The following is a 17,230-nucleotide window of genomic DNA, read 5'->3' on the forward strand; positions in this document are numbered from 1 at the left end:
TCGTATGCGTAAAAAATCGCATCCAGGGAGAAAAGGTTCTTTATGCCACCTGCCTTCACCAATAAATGGTTTAAAAGCCATTCACACTGCATGCGATTCATGTATCCTCGATTGTTGTCAAGAGAGAATGAGAACCTGATTGGTGAAATATATTCTCCCGCTAAAAACTAACCAATCAGGTCATAAAACTGGGTGTGAAATGGCGAAATAGTAAAATATTCTTAACAAATGAACATTGTTAGCAAAACCTAGGTGGTAGTAGACGTAATTTATTTACGCAGAACTAGAACTGCACAAAGGGCAATTTTATAACTGTCTTTGAACAGCTGACATAATTTTGAGTTTACGACTACCAATGTTCAACTCCGTAGCCTTGTAATTCTAGAAGGTAGTGGAACTCCTGGATCAAGGTTTGGGAGTAAAAAAGTTTGCTTTCGTGGTAGACTTTTTGATGGAGCAAACCAGCATTTGCTTTACATGGAGAGGAAAACCACAAAAAACCTCCCACAGTAAGCTTGACAGCAAAGGGACGCACAATGGGCTATTGGCGACTGCCAGGGAAATATTCCCGAGGACGATGCCATTAAAAATTTGATCCTCTGCAGAGGGTATGGCTTTGCTAGTCCGACGACCTGGGCTCAAAGTCGAGCACTTTACAGCATAACGAGAAACTGTCAATCCTTTCGCAGGTTGATCAAAGTGGTCACCCAACCTGCCAATGATCCTGAACTTGAGTGAAACCTAAGAATTTTAAACTGTATATTGAGAAGATACTCCTATACTGTAGTGAATACTGTAAAAAAATATATTGAGAAAATACTCCTATACTGTAGTGAAATTAAGCATGATAGGCATGATTTTGGAATTTTTCTAAAAAGGGAGATCATTTATTTCAATTCAGAGGTGATAAAAAATAAGGAATGATAAAAACGGTGAACTAAAAATTGAAAAACAGAATTAAAAAGGAGGAAAACATAAAGTATATTTTCTCTTAATCTAATTTCTTGAAATCCACTCAATTGGCCACCAAATTAACTATCTATAGTTTGCTTAACATCCATTTTTATGTTCTAAAAATTATTCCACAATGTTTTTCATTTTCTGTCAATTTTATTAAGAAGTATTTTACTTTACAAATGGAAATTTCTTAACTTGAGCATTGCAATTCAATTTTAAATAAACACCTTTATTAACAAAAGGGGCCGAATGAAGTAATATTAATAGAATTATTTTGAATCATAAGAATTAACAAAATAATAATAGTTTTAATAGTTACCTTTTCTTCCGAGGGAAAATCAAAAGAAAAGTTTAGTTGGGTGGGTGAGTCAGGTAATGACCGACTATTTCTTCCACAAAACAAAAAAGGATTTTGATCCTTGATATTTTCAAAAGATGAAGACCGTATCAATGCATGGATTTGTTCGTCTGTCTCTGAAAAATAAATTCTAAAATTAATATATATTCTGAAATATTTCAAATGATATTTATAGCAATTCATCTTAAGGAGAAAAAAAAGAACAATCATGACAAAAATTTCAAAGATATTTTTATTGTATTTATGGTATGCTAATTTCATAGGCTGTTGGATTGGAGCGATGACTGATCGATCCCACCAACCTCCGGGTTAACTCAACTTTCTTCTTCCCTTCTTCAATTATGGCAGAAATTTTAAAGATATATTTATGTATTTAAGGTATAATATAATAGACTGTTGGATTAGTGCGATAACTGATCGATCCCACCAACCTCCGGGCTAACCCAACTTTCTTCTTCCCTTCTTCAATTATGGCAGAAATTTTAAAGATATATTTATTGTATTTAAGGTATAATATAATAGACTGTTGGATTAGAGCGATGACTGATCGATCCCACCTACCTCCGGGCTAACCCAACTCTCTTCTTTCCTTCTCAATTATGGCAGAAATTTTAAAGATATATTTATTGTATTTAAGGTATAATATAATAGACTGTTGGATTAGTGCGAAAACTGATCGATCCCACCAACCTCCGGGCTAACCCAACTTTCTTCTTTCCCTCTTCAATTATGGCAGAAATTTTAAAGATATATTTATTGTATTTAAGGTATAATATAATAGACTGTTGGATTAGAGCGATGACTGATCGATCCCACCTACCTCCGGGCTAACCCAACTTTCTTCTTTCCTTCTCAATTATGGCAGAAATTTTAAAGATATATTTATTGTATTTAAGGTATAATATAATAGACTGTTGGATTAGTGCGAAAACTGATCGATCCCACCTACCTCCGGGCTAACCCAACTTTCTTCTTTCCCTCTTCAATTATGGCGGAAATTTTAAAGATATATTTATTGTATTTAAGGTATAATATAATAGACTGTTGGATTAGAGCGATGACTGATCGATCCCACCTACCTCCGGGCTAACCCAACTTTCTTCTTTCCTTCTCAATTATGGCAGAAATTTTAAAGATGTGTTTATTGTATTTAAGGTATAATATAATAGACTGTTGGATTAGAGCAATGACTGCTCGATCCCACCAACCTCCGGGTTAACTCAACTTTCTTCTTTCCTTCTCAATCATGGCAAAAATTTTAAAGATATCTTATTGTATTTAAGATAAGCTAATTTAATAGAATGTTGAATTAGAGCGATGGGTGATTGATCCCACCAACCTTCGGGCTAACCCAACATTCCTCTACATGGGTTTCACAACAAACGAAGGTCCGGTCGCTTGATCTTCAAGGTTGAGTACAAAATTAACCAAGTAGTCTGATATGACCAATAATAAGATAAAATAGGATGGTTTCGAAAATTGTAATTGAAAATACTTTGCACCACAATGTTAATAGCAAAATTGAATAACTTCCCCCCCCCTTTTTTTAGGAACTTTTTAGAACATATAAAGCTTCCCAAATTTTTTATTCGATTTATTTCATTTGATTTAACAGGTTGCCATTTAGTTATTTTTGTTTCAATCTTAATTGATACTTATTTAAAAGTATCAAGAAAGAGCTTTTGAAATTTAAATACACTTTTGTTTAGACTTTAAACGAAAATATCAAAAACTTTTTAAGTGAATTAAAAATTTTTTGCACACAATAATACAATTCGTTCATCAAACGATAGTTCCATAAAAATATAATTTTTAATAATTATATTTTAAAATTCTATTTCTTGAAAGTCGAGAAAATTTGAATAGTAAGGTTTAAAAATTCAATGATCAAATTTTGCATTTCACCATATAATGGTAAAAAAACAAAATTCAACCGAAATTAATAAAATAGTTCTCAAGAAATCGAATTTTAAATATACGATTTTTTTATGATTTGATTACTCAGAAAATATTTAACCGATTACGTTTAAATTTTATATTTTGTTACATAAAATTGCGTTTATAAGAACTATGTAAAATTTTTTATCCCTTACTATTCAAAATTAAATAAAATAAAATAAAAAAATAAAATAAAAAAATATTAAATTAAAAAAATATTAAATAAAATAAATTTTTTTTAAATAAAATGAAAAAAATATTAAATAAAATGAAAAAATAATAAGAAAAATATTAAATAAAATAAAAAAAAATATTAATACGTATTTCTTGCGAGGAATTATTTTCGGGCAAGCAAATTTTATAATTCTTTGCAAAATTTTGAATTCGCTTAAAAAGTTCATGAAATCTGTTGAAATACGCAAAAATAAGCAACTAAGGTGCCCGCTTTGGACAACTTAACATTAAGGTGTCCAAACTTTCGACTGTTCTCTTAACCAAACTAATGGGACCATATTTCCCAGACTGTGGCCACTTACCATATTTTAAGGGCCAAGAATCCAAATCATTAAAATAAAAAAAAAAAAAAAAAAAAAAAAAAAGAGGAAAAAAAAGGTATTCAGAGAAAGTTCGTTTTTGTGTCTTTCGTAAGTTAAAACATTGTTTGCACTAATTAATTAACATATGTAAGGATAATTTACATATCCTTTTAAACAATTAAGATTGAGTCTTAGTTCGTGAAAATCAGATCATTAGGTTCAAAAGTTATTCAGGGTGTTCCGCACGGTACTTACATGTATTTACGTACACTGTTAGTCGTATCTTACATAGATTTGATAAACAGAATTCGTACTGTTATCGCAAGTTATAGTTACTCTTACTCATGATTACTATTACTTTTCAGATTATAATTACTGCTAATTGTTATAACTTAATCTCAAATTTTTTTATTAGCTGTGATCAAGTTGACATGTAATCATTACTTATTTGATTGCTTTTAACTTTAAATATTGTTCCTTGTAGTACATGCATGATTACTTTTAATCCTGATATTTCCTTATCATATATTTTGATTCGCTGTAACTATGATTGCATATAATCATAAATTTTGATTCCCTGCAATCATGATTACCTGTAACCATTGTTTTGCTATGTAATCATGACTACACGTATCTAGAGATCATAATTTCTTGTTATGGTGATTAAAAGCAATTAATTACATAGTAGTAATTATCTGTAGTCAATAACATTGTTTATCGATTGCTGTAATAAACGACTAACAGCAGCCAGCATTTAAGGACTAATTCTTCTTAATTTAAAAACTCAGGCTCTTTTTGCTTTGTTTATTTTAATACAAGTGGTCACTTTTTTCCGTGATAGATGGTCAAGATCAGAATTTCTTTTCAGGGGGTTGGTTAGACCTACTTACATTATTTTAAATAATAATAAACAGAAGATTCGTGAAATTTAAACAATCAGTTAACGTTTATGTGAAAGTTTACAGAATTTAACGCGTTTACAAGACTTAGTCCATTTTATGTATGTATTAATTTGGCTTAGTCCATTTTATTTTGTATTACAAACAGCGGACAATATACATATTACTTACAAATTTTATGAATTCATACAAGTTTTAATGAAGCCAGCAATGAAATAAAATGGTAAACTTAGTCCAATAAATTAGATGATCAAAGCTAGTATGGACAAAAAGAAAAGAGTGCATGCTATATTGAAAAAAATAATGAAGACTAGCATTTCTGAACTGATAACAAAATTCAAAACTGATATGAGCAGATTACAATTTCAACATTAGACAGCAATATCATGTATACTAAAATTGTTAAGAAAGCTTTCAGCATTTCAAAATGTTAAGTTTGCAAACTTGCCACAGAAATTCAAGTAAATCATCTTGGAGGTTCAAGAAAACAAGTTTTTTCATGAATTAGAATTTTGCATTTAAGAAAAAAAGAAAAAAAAAAGCGAGAGAGAGAGAATCTAGTTCCCCCCCCCCCCCATGAAATTTCATAGTGTTAAAATGATCATGAGCCAGCTGCGATTTAGACTCAATTTTAACAAATATTAGATCAACTTTAAATCCCACCAGAATCGACACTTTCGGATGGTCCCACAGTGAAATATCAATTTTCCCCCCCTTTTAAACAAACTCAAGCAAACTATGAGCAATTTTAAATATAAATCGTGATCATTTTATGAGACTGGTCACGGCTGAGAAGGCTACAGATTGAGAAGGCTGTTATTAAGCGAGCAGGTGACCAAGAAGTCTTAATGGGTATGGATATACCTGGTGCAAGGACTCTGTTTATTATTTTGAAAGATAAATTAAATATAACACTTTATTATATTTTAAAAGATGTAATTTCTTTTACTTTACGTCATGTCTGTTAACATTGATAATTTTTCTTATAAAATTCAAATCGATGTATTATTAATATTGTTGTTGTTGTCATCGTAAGCCATTAAAGCAAGGGCTGCTATTGCCCTTGCTTCAATTGGTGTCATCTACGGCCAAGAATTCGACTTCTGCCACACCCATACGTCACACCCTTTCATAGGATGGACCTATTCATTCATCCACAGATAGTAATTGTGACCTGAAACAGAGATTGATCAATCTCCAATTCAGTATCCCCAGGGGTTTAATTTGTTATAGGAACATGGAGGACTTTGTGACCGGACAGATTTAATGTGCATCAGTCACCATTTACTACACGGGGATTCTTTGGCTTACTGGATGCGAACTCTCGTTCCCACGAACGTGAGTCCAGAGCCCTGCCAACCAGCATATCCCGGCTATTATTATTAAGATTGTAAAAGATCAATATAATTTCCCTTTATCAAATACAAGAGCAAATAATAGAGGTAAATCTTTAATTACGTTTTACAGTGCTTTATAATAAAACAATAGTTGAAAATTTTTTTACAATGATAACAGACTTGAAAAAAAAAATTTAAAACCATTAAGCAATGCTTTTTAAATTCAAAACTATTTACTTAATGTATAGTAGGACTCTAAAGTTACAATTAATTCCAATTTACATTATTGTGTGCTAAAATTTGACAATTTTGAACAAATCAGACAAAAATATAACAAGTAAATTTTTTTTAAATATAAATTATTCGAAAAGCATCAAAATAATATGAAAGAGTTATATATGTTTAATTATTTTCAAAAATTATATTAGTCTAACAATTTTATTTATTTATAGGTTAATTTTGAAAATGACGTAAAAAAACAAGGCAAAATGATTTAGAAAAGTATTTTTACCTACAACATTGTAAAATTTTAAAATAGTATTTATTATTTTCAAAAATAAACTAAGCTTTTTTTTTATTTTCAGTTTATGTAAAAAAAAACATATATGCGAAGTCACAGTAGTTATAAAAATAGCATATTATTCGCAAAAAAACATAATTTTATCTTACGATGGACTGGCTGGGTGGCGCAGTTGGTTTGTCGTCGGCCATCTGAGCCCAAGTCTGCGGGTTCGATCCGCGGCCCAGACACCGGATTTTCGGGATGCAGAAAATCCTCAGTAGCCATGTTGTATGATTAAGCGGCATGTAAAAGATCCCTGGAGTGCCTTATTGACTCATGGCATCTCCGGCAAAATTAAATTCCTAGTGCCCTTTAGCATCCAAATAGAGTCTCGGTGCTGCCATCTAGTGTGGCAGAAACTAGACGTCCAAATTAACATGACCAACGGTATCTCACCCATTGTGGTGGTCCTGAAAGAGTGGATACCACCTCTGGAGAACGCACTAGGTCTGCTTATCGGCAAGACCGATTGTGCAGCTCATTGGAAATAAAAAAGAAAAAAAAATATTACGATGGAGCCTTTGAAAAGCAACCTTATTATAACCATACTCTATTCTAACAGACAGGGTTAGTCCTGCGGCGTCACCAACGACACCTCCCCCAAAACTTGAAATGGAAGCGAAGTTTAACATCGTGTTTTCTGTTGAAGCTGAAGTGACGTAAATTTTTTGCTTAGTTTTAATATTAAATCACTTAATTTTAAATAAAATTATTTGTAATCTTTTCACAATTTTCTATTTTTTTTAAGTATTTGCTGTTTAACCAAATAAGGCATATCCAACATTTTCCTGGTATAACAATATTTTTTTTTGGAACTGTGCTTAGGTGCAGAAATAATACAGTCAAACCCCGCTATAGTGAACCTCCAAGGGACCGAAATTTCTGTTCACTATATCCGGGAGTTCACTATATCCGTTCAGCAAACAGTTTTAACTAACGATTCTTAACTCCTTTTTATTATACATTATTTAAATAAATGACCAATAAAATGAAATACAAAAATAACTGAAAAATAATACGTAAGAACAAAAAATGTGTTAACTTGCTTTTATTTTTATTACTCTTCGTTTTGCGTACAAAAAAAGTTAGTGATCTTTAGCTGATGCAGGGAAAAATTTGTCCATACATCTGCCTGGGTTGGCCTTTGTTTAGGAATGGAAAAGTGAGATAAAAGAAGCAAACCAGAAAAAATGCTTATCGCTACATTCCACTCTTATGGATGGTCTTAAAAATCAGCATAAGTATTTATTTTGAAGTACACATTTCAAAATTATTTTTAAAATATGAAGAAAAAATTCACTCAAAGACAGAAAAAAGTTCATTATATCCAACTTCCTCACTTTTTTAGTTCACTATATCCACAAAAAATAACATTATACGTGTATAGCAAGGCACCGGATCGAACATTTCGTTCACTATATCGGGAGTTCACTATAAACCGTGTTCACTATAGCGGGGTTTGACTGTATTAACAACTTTTTTAAGCAAATTTTTTCAACATTAACCTTTCTCTAAAGTTACTTTCTTACAGTTAGCTCAATTAGTTTCAAAAATATGACTAAAAACACAAAAAGGGAAATTACTACTAAGGGGTCCGAAATTTGGGAATTTGGGGACCATTTTTCCCAGATTGCGTTGGAGGGCAGATTTACATATTTCCCAGAAATATGTTAAAAAAAGTGTTGTTTATTCAGAGAAAGTTCTCTTTTGCATCCGATTTCGTCACTTAATTAAGTCATTAGCATAATTGAGTTCACCCCCAGGAATCATAAAGATGGACACTTAGTACGTGAAAATCAACTCATTAGAACAGGGGTAAATAAGGTTAATATATTTTTAAAAAAATTTTTTTTTTTGCGTACTGTACATAAAAATATCAGAAAAATTTCTAACAAATAAAATTTTAGAACTCATCCAAATCTAAAATATACAAATTTGTTTTTAACTCCTCAAGGATTAAGGGGTCAAAATACCCTCAGGACAATTATTATTATTATTTTTGTTAATATAATCAAAACAAACACCCTTTTAATTGAATTACGTGCACACTTTAATTATATGACTCAATTAACTTTAATTAAATGACCAATTAAATTTTTAGTTTTTAAATCTTAAAAGCTGCAAGATACTGCATTTTATAATTTTTTTTAGCATTTTGGTTACGGCTATAAATCTGGGTATTCATTATATATATATATAATATATATATATATATATATATATATATATATATATATATATATATATATATATATATATATATATATATATATATCAATTGGAGCATTTGTTATGGTTAATTATGAGCGAAATTGGAAACAAAAATTAAAACATATCAATTGCACAAATACATCATGCTGTAAAAATATGTATTATTAAAATTTTATTAATTTTTAGAACGCTTATTCAAAACACAATTTTATGAAGTATATTAAGTTAAAAAATAATTACTTTAAAGTTCTAACTTCAAGATCAAGAGAAAAAAAAATCCCTAAGGATTCAAATGGCATGGATATACATAAAAATCATGCACTGGAAAAAGTTTTGTTTTTGCTGTAAAAATCACTGTCTTTTTGCCAAACAACATTAAGAAAGAAGGAAGTCTAGGTAGACTATTTCTGGATATGAAACTTCTATGTAAGAAATGAATTGTTTTTCTCCTTACTTTTGTCTATATTTGGTTAATGTGACACCTTAAAATTAACTTACAAAATTTAATATAATTAATCTTAATATAGTATCAAATTATTTAAGACTTCCTTATAAGATAAACAAAGGCAATTCATCTGTGTAAGAAAAAAATCCTGCCACATGAAGCATGAGTTTCATCAAAATTAATTTAAACGCATTACCCAAAAACATATAAATACTTAACTACGACTTAAATTCCTTCTTCTTTTTATTGTTATTACTATCATTTATTATGATTATTATCATCACATGAAGTTGTCGGCATTCAAGTATGAATATTTATAAAATTTAAATCCTATAAAAGTAGGCTATCGTTGAGAATAAATAACATTCAGCTGTCAATCAACACTGTCATTTAACTTTTATTTCTTTCAAAAATAAAACCATGTTGTTTCTTTTACTTGTTTTCAAAATAATAATTTTTATAATTACACTTATATCTCGGTACAGGCATAGGCCATTATTAAAAACTATAAAATAATACTACAGAAAGAATGGTATAACCGACGGTCAAGCAAAGTTGTTGTTTAATGACAAATATTTGAAATAAGTCAAAACTACTGTGAGTGATGTCACTGTAAGCTCTTAGTGATCTCGACTGGTTTTATTTTATCAGTGGCTATGGTTTGAGGCGGATCGCACAGTAGTCCATTCGCCCAGCTGTCATGTCAAATTGCTACCGGATGTAATGAGTGTGAACTTAATTAGCTGTCAAGAGAGAACCTACTCCAGTGCTCTGTTAGCTCAACTCATTAAAATCACATTAATCTTTAATCAAGGGGAGTAAGGTCATTAATTATAACTCGAGATTTTTCCTTTCTTAAGATAGGGATTATTCTCCCTACAGGGATCCAGGATTATTTTTTATTAAAATTATATCTTTGTAATACATTAATCCTGATATTATCGGGGTGTTCTTTAAGACGCTTAAACTGTTTTACTTAAGAAAAAAATATTATATAGTTTTTGAAAAGCAAAGAAAAACGGTAACAATAATATTTATATTAAAAATCATTAAGATTGCCATATAAATAACGAAATAAAAAAAAAATATAAACTATTAATTACGATTGTAAAATAATTTATGTAATTTTAAAAATAATATTCTTTGAAATGTCAAAATTAGATTATTGTATACTTTTATTTTAACAGACAAACGCGATACTTGTAAAATAAAAAAAATAAATAAATAAAAAAAGGATAAAACATTCTCGTAATAGAACATAGTAGGTCAGAAAGATGCTGGAGGTTAAGGCTCGAAAGTTTCATTACCAACGGTGTGAGGGACACGTGAAAGCAGCATTGCTCACTAGCCGTCTATTCTTCTAAAACAATCTAGCACTGGACATCAAGTTAAAACCGGTAATCGAATATACTGGACTACGGGGCCAGTGGTTGTAGGTTTGAATCCCACCGTAGACAGGGATGTAACTTTCTCTCTCTCTGTGTTCTATGTCCTTTCTTCTGTGTGAATGTAACCCACCCTATAAACGGGTTTGTGGTAGTATGACGTGGGGGACGCTATTCCACCGCCGTGGCTTAGCCACGTGGCTTGCCCACTGGGCAACGATAAGAGAGTAGTAATTCTGGCATTTCCGAGGCCAAGGGGAAATAGACCCAAGTGACCGCCATTAAAAGAAAAAAAAACTATAAGATTTTTCTTCTAAATACGAGGGTTGTAAATTAAATAGTGGCAACTTAACCTTTAAACTCACAGAAGGACGGGTATGCGCAAATTAGATATGGGAGCTGTGAGGTGGGGCTGTTGTCGATGTGTAGAGTGCAAAAAAAAGTCGATTAGCTTAGAAGGGTAGTTGTTTTGTGGCGTTAAAGTGAGGAGTTTCGTTTCCATCGCTCTAAAGCATGTTTTCAAAAGGTGATCAGCGGTCGTGGCTTACAATCGAGGTTGCCCGTGGCAAAAATGCAACAGAATGCTATCGAGGATTAGTGGAAGCCTTTGGAGCAAATGCTTTACCATATAGGACAGTAGCACGATGGATTCAAGCATCTCGTCTTTTTTCGTCATTAAGCCTTTTCACAACATGCTTTAGAGCGATGGAAACGAAACTCCTCACTTTAACGCCACGCAACAACTACCCTTCTAAGCAAATCGACTGTTTTTTGCACTCTACACATCGACAACAGCGCCACCTCACCGCACCCATACCCTATTTACGCATGCGCGCCCTTTTGTGAGTTTCAAGGTTAAGTTGCCACTATTTAATTTACAACCCTCGTATGTAAATGTTAACGTAACTAATATAGTATATCAATGATTTTTTTATGATTACACAAATGTTTCTTATTTTGCATACTATTATATCTTATTATAATTCAAACCGTTCATAAAAATTTATTTAGAAAGATTAGCAAAGGAAAAAAAAATGACGCATGATATTTCCTTCCTTCTTTTTTTTTTAGATTATTCATTCCATCTAAGGAAATTGTGTGCGGATTTTTTATACAGAGTTTATAGATCTTTTTGATACGAAAAAAGTAATATTCTTTAATAGCCAGTAAGAGTCTTCAGAAAATATAGCTTTTTCATACATATATTATATAAAGTCATCTTGAAATATGTTATCAGTTACGATAATAGACGCATTCGACTCCATAGGGTTTAATAATGCTGTGATCATTTTGTATTCGCTCAAAATATCACAATTTCGATTGATATTAGTATTTAACTAAAAAGTAATTTTAACTAGACTGTATTTTTTTTTAAAAAATAATCTTAGAATAAGCTATTACTTACATTAATAGATTGATTTAAGTGGACTGGTGAAAGCAATTGAAGGGGGAAATGGTTTCTTTTGCAATAAAAAAACTAATAAAGCAAATAAAATTGAACCAGATCAAAATATCATTCCACATAAGACCAATATATGGGAATACAAAAATGACCACAAGCTATACCCTGAATAAGGAAGCTGGTCACTTATCCGGCACATTAGCTGACCGACACCCCGTCAACAGTCATCGAAAAAATATGTCTAATAGCCTGATTGCCTCTAATAGTTACACAACTCTCACGTCCTTATCAGTGTCCTTATCAATATCACTCACTCTTGCATCGAGGCACGCTTGAGCTCATCGATGGTCGTTGGAGCTGCAATTGAGGATCCAAGGTCAACCTATACGTGTTCGATGGGATTAATGTCAGGGGATATAGTAGGTCACTCCAATCGTTGAATATCCTACAAATAGAAGCAGTCGCCCACCAATTAAGCCCTGTCTGAACTGGTGTATGAATAAGGTTGAAATTTGGTTCATATGCTCCGCCGAAAAGTTTCAAATAGGGTACCAGAATCTCGTCCCAGTCAGAGTCCCTCTATCTAACACACGAAAGTCGGTCCCTCGACTATAGTGGTCCTTTTCAACAATGGTCTATATCGACTCCCGAATTCTCTCCAGATGAGAACACGTCTCGAGTCGCTGTCCAGACTTAATCACGAACAATCACTTAAAAGAACCTGCCACAATCATCCTCTGTCCAAGACAAGTGTTTTCGGCACCATGCTTGACGGTTTTGTGATTCGCGGTCAAAGGGAAGCAGACTACAGGGTGTCTAACCTATAGGCCGCCAGCATTAAGTCTTTGGGCAACTGTTTTCCGTTACTTTTGCAATATACAGGCGGCTTTAACATTTTTTTCCTGTCGTACTCCTTTTGCATTTTCTACACAACCATCTTTATTTTAAGTCTTATTGTTTTTCCGCATCAAAGAAAATTGTAATGTGAAGTAGAACGCCCAGAACAGCGGCAGCGCTTACAATATTTTAATACAATATAGAGAGATTGTGATTCCTTTTGTGATTGTCCTATTTGTGATTCCTTTCGTATAAATTTTCATGGTATTCTTACATAGTAGCTAACTGTTTCGAGAACGTAACATGGCAATTACTTGCCAAAGAAAAGCCTGGGTAATAAATGGAAGGGCCTTATCAGCCATTTAAAGCATTCCAATATAGTAGCTAACTGTTTTGAGAACGTAACATAGCGATGACTTGGCAAAAATAAAAACCTGGGCAATAAATGGAAGGGTCTCATTAACCATTCAAAGCCTGTCGACCCCGCACTGTGAAGTATCAACTGTCCCAACTTTCCAGGGATTTTAAACTTTAACTGACTACCAGGGGCCATGTTACAAGTGTTTCTTCCACATTCTTCCTCCATTTCGACATTTCACTTCCCTTGCAAGGTGCCAACGGCCTTAAATGGCTTCTTCTATCCTCACCATTTTGGATTTTACGTGAAGTTTTTAATTTGTGTTTTCTCGATATTTTTGATCATAAACTTTTGATAATATAGTATTTTTAGACAACACAATATGTTTATAAAAAATAGAAAATAGAGGGGTCGTTTTAGTAAATAAGGATAAATAGCCCTCGATGATTTTTAGAACTTCATGAAATTTTACTCAAAACTTTAAAGCAGTAAAATGATATTTATGACTTTGAGTAAGCAATTTAAAACTACACGTTTCTCAGTTTTTGGGTTTTTTTCTTTAAATCTAATTTTATTACAGTTTAAAGTGATGAAAACTGATTTGTATGACACTAAAAAATTCCTTTAACGTCAATTGTATGAAAACAAAGATATTTATAAAAAAAATTCTAAACAGGCAACTGTTTAACTACCTCTCAAAACTGCTGGTTGCAGAATTGGCATAAATTTGTCAGAAAAAATTAATCTAAAATTAAGTTTTCTATCTGAAATTATGCTGGGTTTTGTATTTTACACATGTATAAAAAGATACTGCCAAATAGAGTCTATCATCAGTTTATTTATGAGAATTAAACAAAGAAGATTAAAGGCATATTTCTTCTCACAGTTGAGTTCAGTCAAGGGAAGAAAGGCATATAACGTTTCTTTTAACTGGTAGGTCACCATTCTGTTTAGTATCTAATAATAATGTACACATTAGAAAGTCTACAAAACAAGTTTTTTTCCCTCTGACAAATCAGGAAAATTAACTCACAGAATTACTTCTAAGAGGTGACCCATCGTGTTCATTTCAGGGTTCAAGGGAGACGCTAATAAATAAAGTTGCTCTTCATTAGCACTACAGCCCAGCTAAGGCTTTATCAGTCCTCCAGGCAGTATGATATTACTGGAGTTAGTAAAAAACAATCCGAACTAGTATCTTATAATTTTTGAAAATATCTACTTTTCTCAATTCATTTTTGCAGTAATATTTGCTTTCAAGTTTAAATCAGAACCTTGATCTTTCATTTAGTATTTTATGATAACATGCATATAGATCCAAGTACAGGAGGATTATAATTAAAGTTACGGTTTAAAAAACCGATAATTTTAAAACTACTCCTCAGAGTGACCTGATATTTTAGCAGAACAATCGTGAGGCAATGGAATTTTGTTTGGCGAAGTTGAAAATAGTTCCAAACATAGTGAAAAATGGTTCCAAAATCTGTCGATAGAAGGCGCTGTCAAGGTTAAGTCTGGAGGTATGCAAATTACTCTGCCATAAAAATGCAGAGCATCAGCTCTTTGCTCGCATGCTTCATCATGACTCTGACTATGAAGGACCACGCTCTGCTTTTGAAGCTTTTTTATAAGAACGACGAGTGTACTATGGATGAGACAGCTATTCGGAAGTTTCGGACATTATAATCCATAAAGTCGGGTCGGATAATCACAAACGGTCTGCGAAAAATTATTGCTAAAAATCAAAGAGGTCTGTTCATTTGACGTGACGTAGAGGAAGGAAAACAATTTTCTGCTGCAGCATTACAGGAACAGATGAGCAATGATACTGAAATCAGTAGTGCAGTTGCCACCCACTGACCTGGAAGCACATGAATCTTTTGCACTACGATTGTTTGTTCAGATAGGAGTAGACAACGAATGGCCATGGAACATTCTGTGGTCTAACGAAGCCACACGTTCCCCCGACTTAAACCGGTGTGTGATTTCTGACTTTGAGAGTACCTGGAGAATGTTGTTTAAAGCGGATGAATTGAGAATCTGGCCGACTTGAAAAAAATCATCACACACCCCATCCATTGCATCAGTACAGATACCCTCCTATCTGTTGTGGAGCATGCCGTTTTGCGCTTCCAATAAGTAGCGGAAAAGGCGAAGGGCACATCGAACAACTTATGTCATAATGATCAGTAAGATGCTTGTTCCATGAAGCTCTTTTCTTCTTTTTTTGTCATTATCACCGTGTTCTTGTTGTTTCTAATACCACTTGTCAATATCAGCAAGCCTGTTTGGTGAAACTAAGCGAATTTAAAGCAAATAATGTGTTTTTTGTTTGTTTTTTAGTGGCGCCATCTATGGCCAAAGAATACAACTTAAGTCACAAACTCTTCACAACCCGTTTATAGGGCGAACCCATTCATACACCATTCATTCGCTCATTGCTGTCACTGTAAACACGTTCTCTCGTCTTTTCGCTAATCAATCAATATCAGCAAGCCTGTTTGGTGAAACTAAGCGAATTTAAAGCAAATAATGTGTTTTTGTTTTTGTTTTTTAGTGGCGCCATCTATGGCCAAAGAATACAACTTAAGTCACAAACTCTTCACAACCCATTTATAGGGCGAACCCATTCATACACCATTCATTCGTTCATTGCTGTCACTGTAAACACGTTCTCTCGTCTTTTCGCTAATAAATTTTTAGTAAATCCCTGAACTCTATTGCTTTCTTTTGGCTAACAACATCTCTGTGTGTAACGAATCATTTTTGGTCTTTCCCCTGTCATTACCCTGACAGCGTCATCTGTGGGTAGATTTTGTAATTATTTTTTCCTCAGCCAAACAAACTTCCATTGCCTTACGATTTTTATGCTAAAATATCAGGTCATTCTGACGAATAGTTTTAAAATTATTGATTTTTGAAATCGGAACTTTATAACCACCCTGTATATTTCAAAGCGGTTTTAGCAATTTATAAACATTCTTAAAGTCGAAATATGAATGAAAACGACATAGAAGAGTATTCTTAAGCTGTTTTAGAAAATCGAAATTATAGGACATTTCAGATTTTAATCAACAAATATATTGAAAATAAAAACTTTTTTTCCTTTTTTCTTCTCACGAAGTTTTCGAAAATATTTTACTAAAAAGAAGATTTTTTTCCCTTCGTAAATCAAAAATTTTACCCGAAAGATTATTGTGAATTTCGGTATAATATACAAAATTCAGCTGCAGGTAATATTTTAAATGTTTTAAGATACATAAATCTAATTTCAAGGTAGAATATTAATGTTAAAAATATTTCGTTTTTCAGACAGCTTAAATAATTTCTTTTCGAATTAATAATTTCTTAAATAATTTCTTTTCGAATTAGTAATTTCTTAAATAATTTCTTTTCAAATCAAAATTTTCAAATTAAACTATTTTTCTCTTCATTAAAGCACATCCATCAATAAGTTTGGATTTATCGAACTTTTTTCTTACTAAATAAATAGTTTTCATGCATGAGATAATTCCTTTTTTTAATTTAGCTTGTAATTCATAAAAAATTAAACGCATTTTACTTTAAATTCTTTGGGAAAATACACGCATTTTTTTTTCCATCGCTGAATGACGTTAAAAATTGTTTTATGCCAAACCAGTGGCAACAAGTCTGCTAACCATATCCAACACCTCGTAATTTAATCTATCACAGCTTTTTTAAATTAACTCCCAAGACAGACACAACAAGACATTGTATTTTAGGATTATATATTTCAGTTTTGCAAATTAAAGAATTTTTCTTCATAAGAATGTTTAAATAGGTTCTAGTTTTTGCTTAGTGCCGACCGGCCTGTGTAGGGGTTGGGGAACTGCCCTTGTTTCAGAAAGGTTCTGGGTTCGAATCCCGGGCAAGGCATAGATGTTCTCTGCATTATCTGTCCTTACTGTGGGAGAACATTGGCCCCCCTAATATGGTGCCCCTGAAAAAGAGGCCAACAAATTGTCCTATAAGTGCCTAAATTAA

The 17,230-nt window shown here is 32.4% G+C and overlaps 1 protein-coding gene across 3 annotated transcripts in view; it reads right to left on the reverse strand.

Moving 5' to 3' along the window:
• Window positions 1–17,230, reverse strand: part of LOC107449499 (uncharacterized) — a 138,027-nt gene that overhangs the window by 26,442 nt on the left and 94,355 nt on the right. For all 3 annotated transcript variants that reach the window (XM_087156068.1, XM_087156067.1, XM_087156066.1), the window contains exon 4: window positions 1,277–1,431. In XM_087156068.1, the coding sequence (XP_087012194.1) occupies window positions 1,277–1,431 (155 nt within the window). The remainder of the gene's footprint in view (window positions 1–1,276; window positions 1,432–17,230) is intronic.

Source organism: Parasteatoda tepidariorum, chromosome 12 (genome assembly GCF_982258835.1).
Source record: "Parasteatoda tepidariorum strain Cologne lab strain chromosome 12, Ptep-v5.0, whole genome shotgun sequence".
NCBI lineage: Eukaryota > Metazoa > Arthropoda > Arachnida > Araneae > Theridiidae > Parasteatoda > Parasteatoda tepidariorum.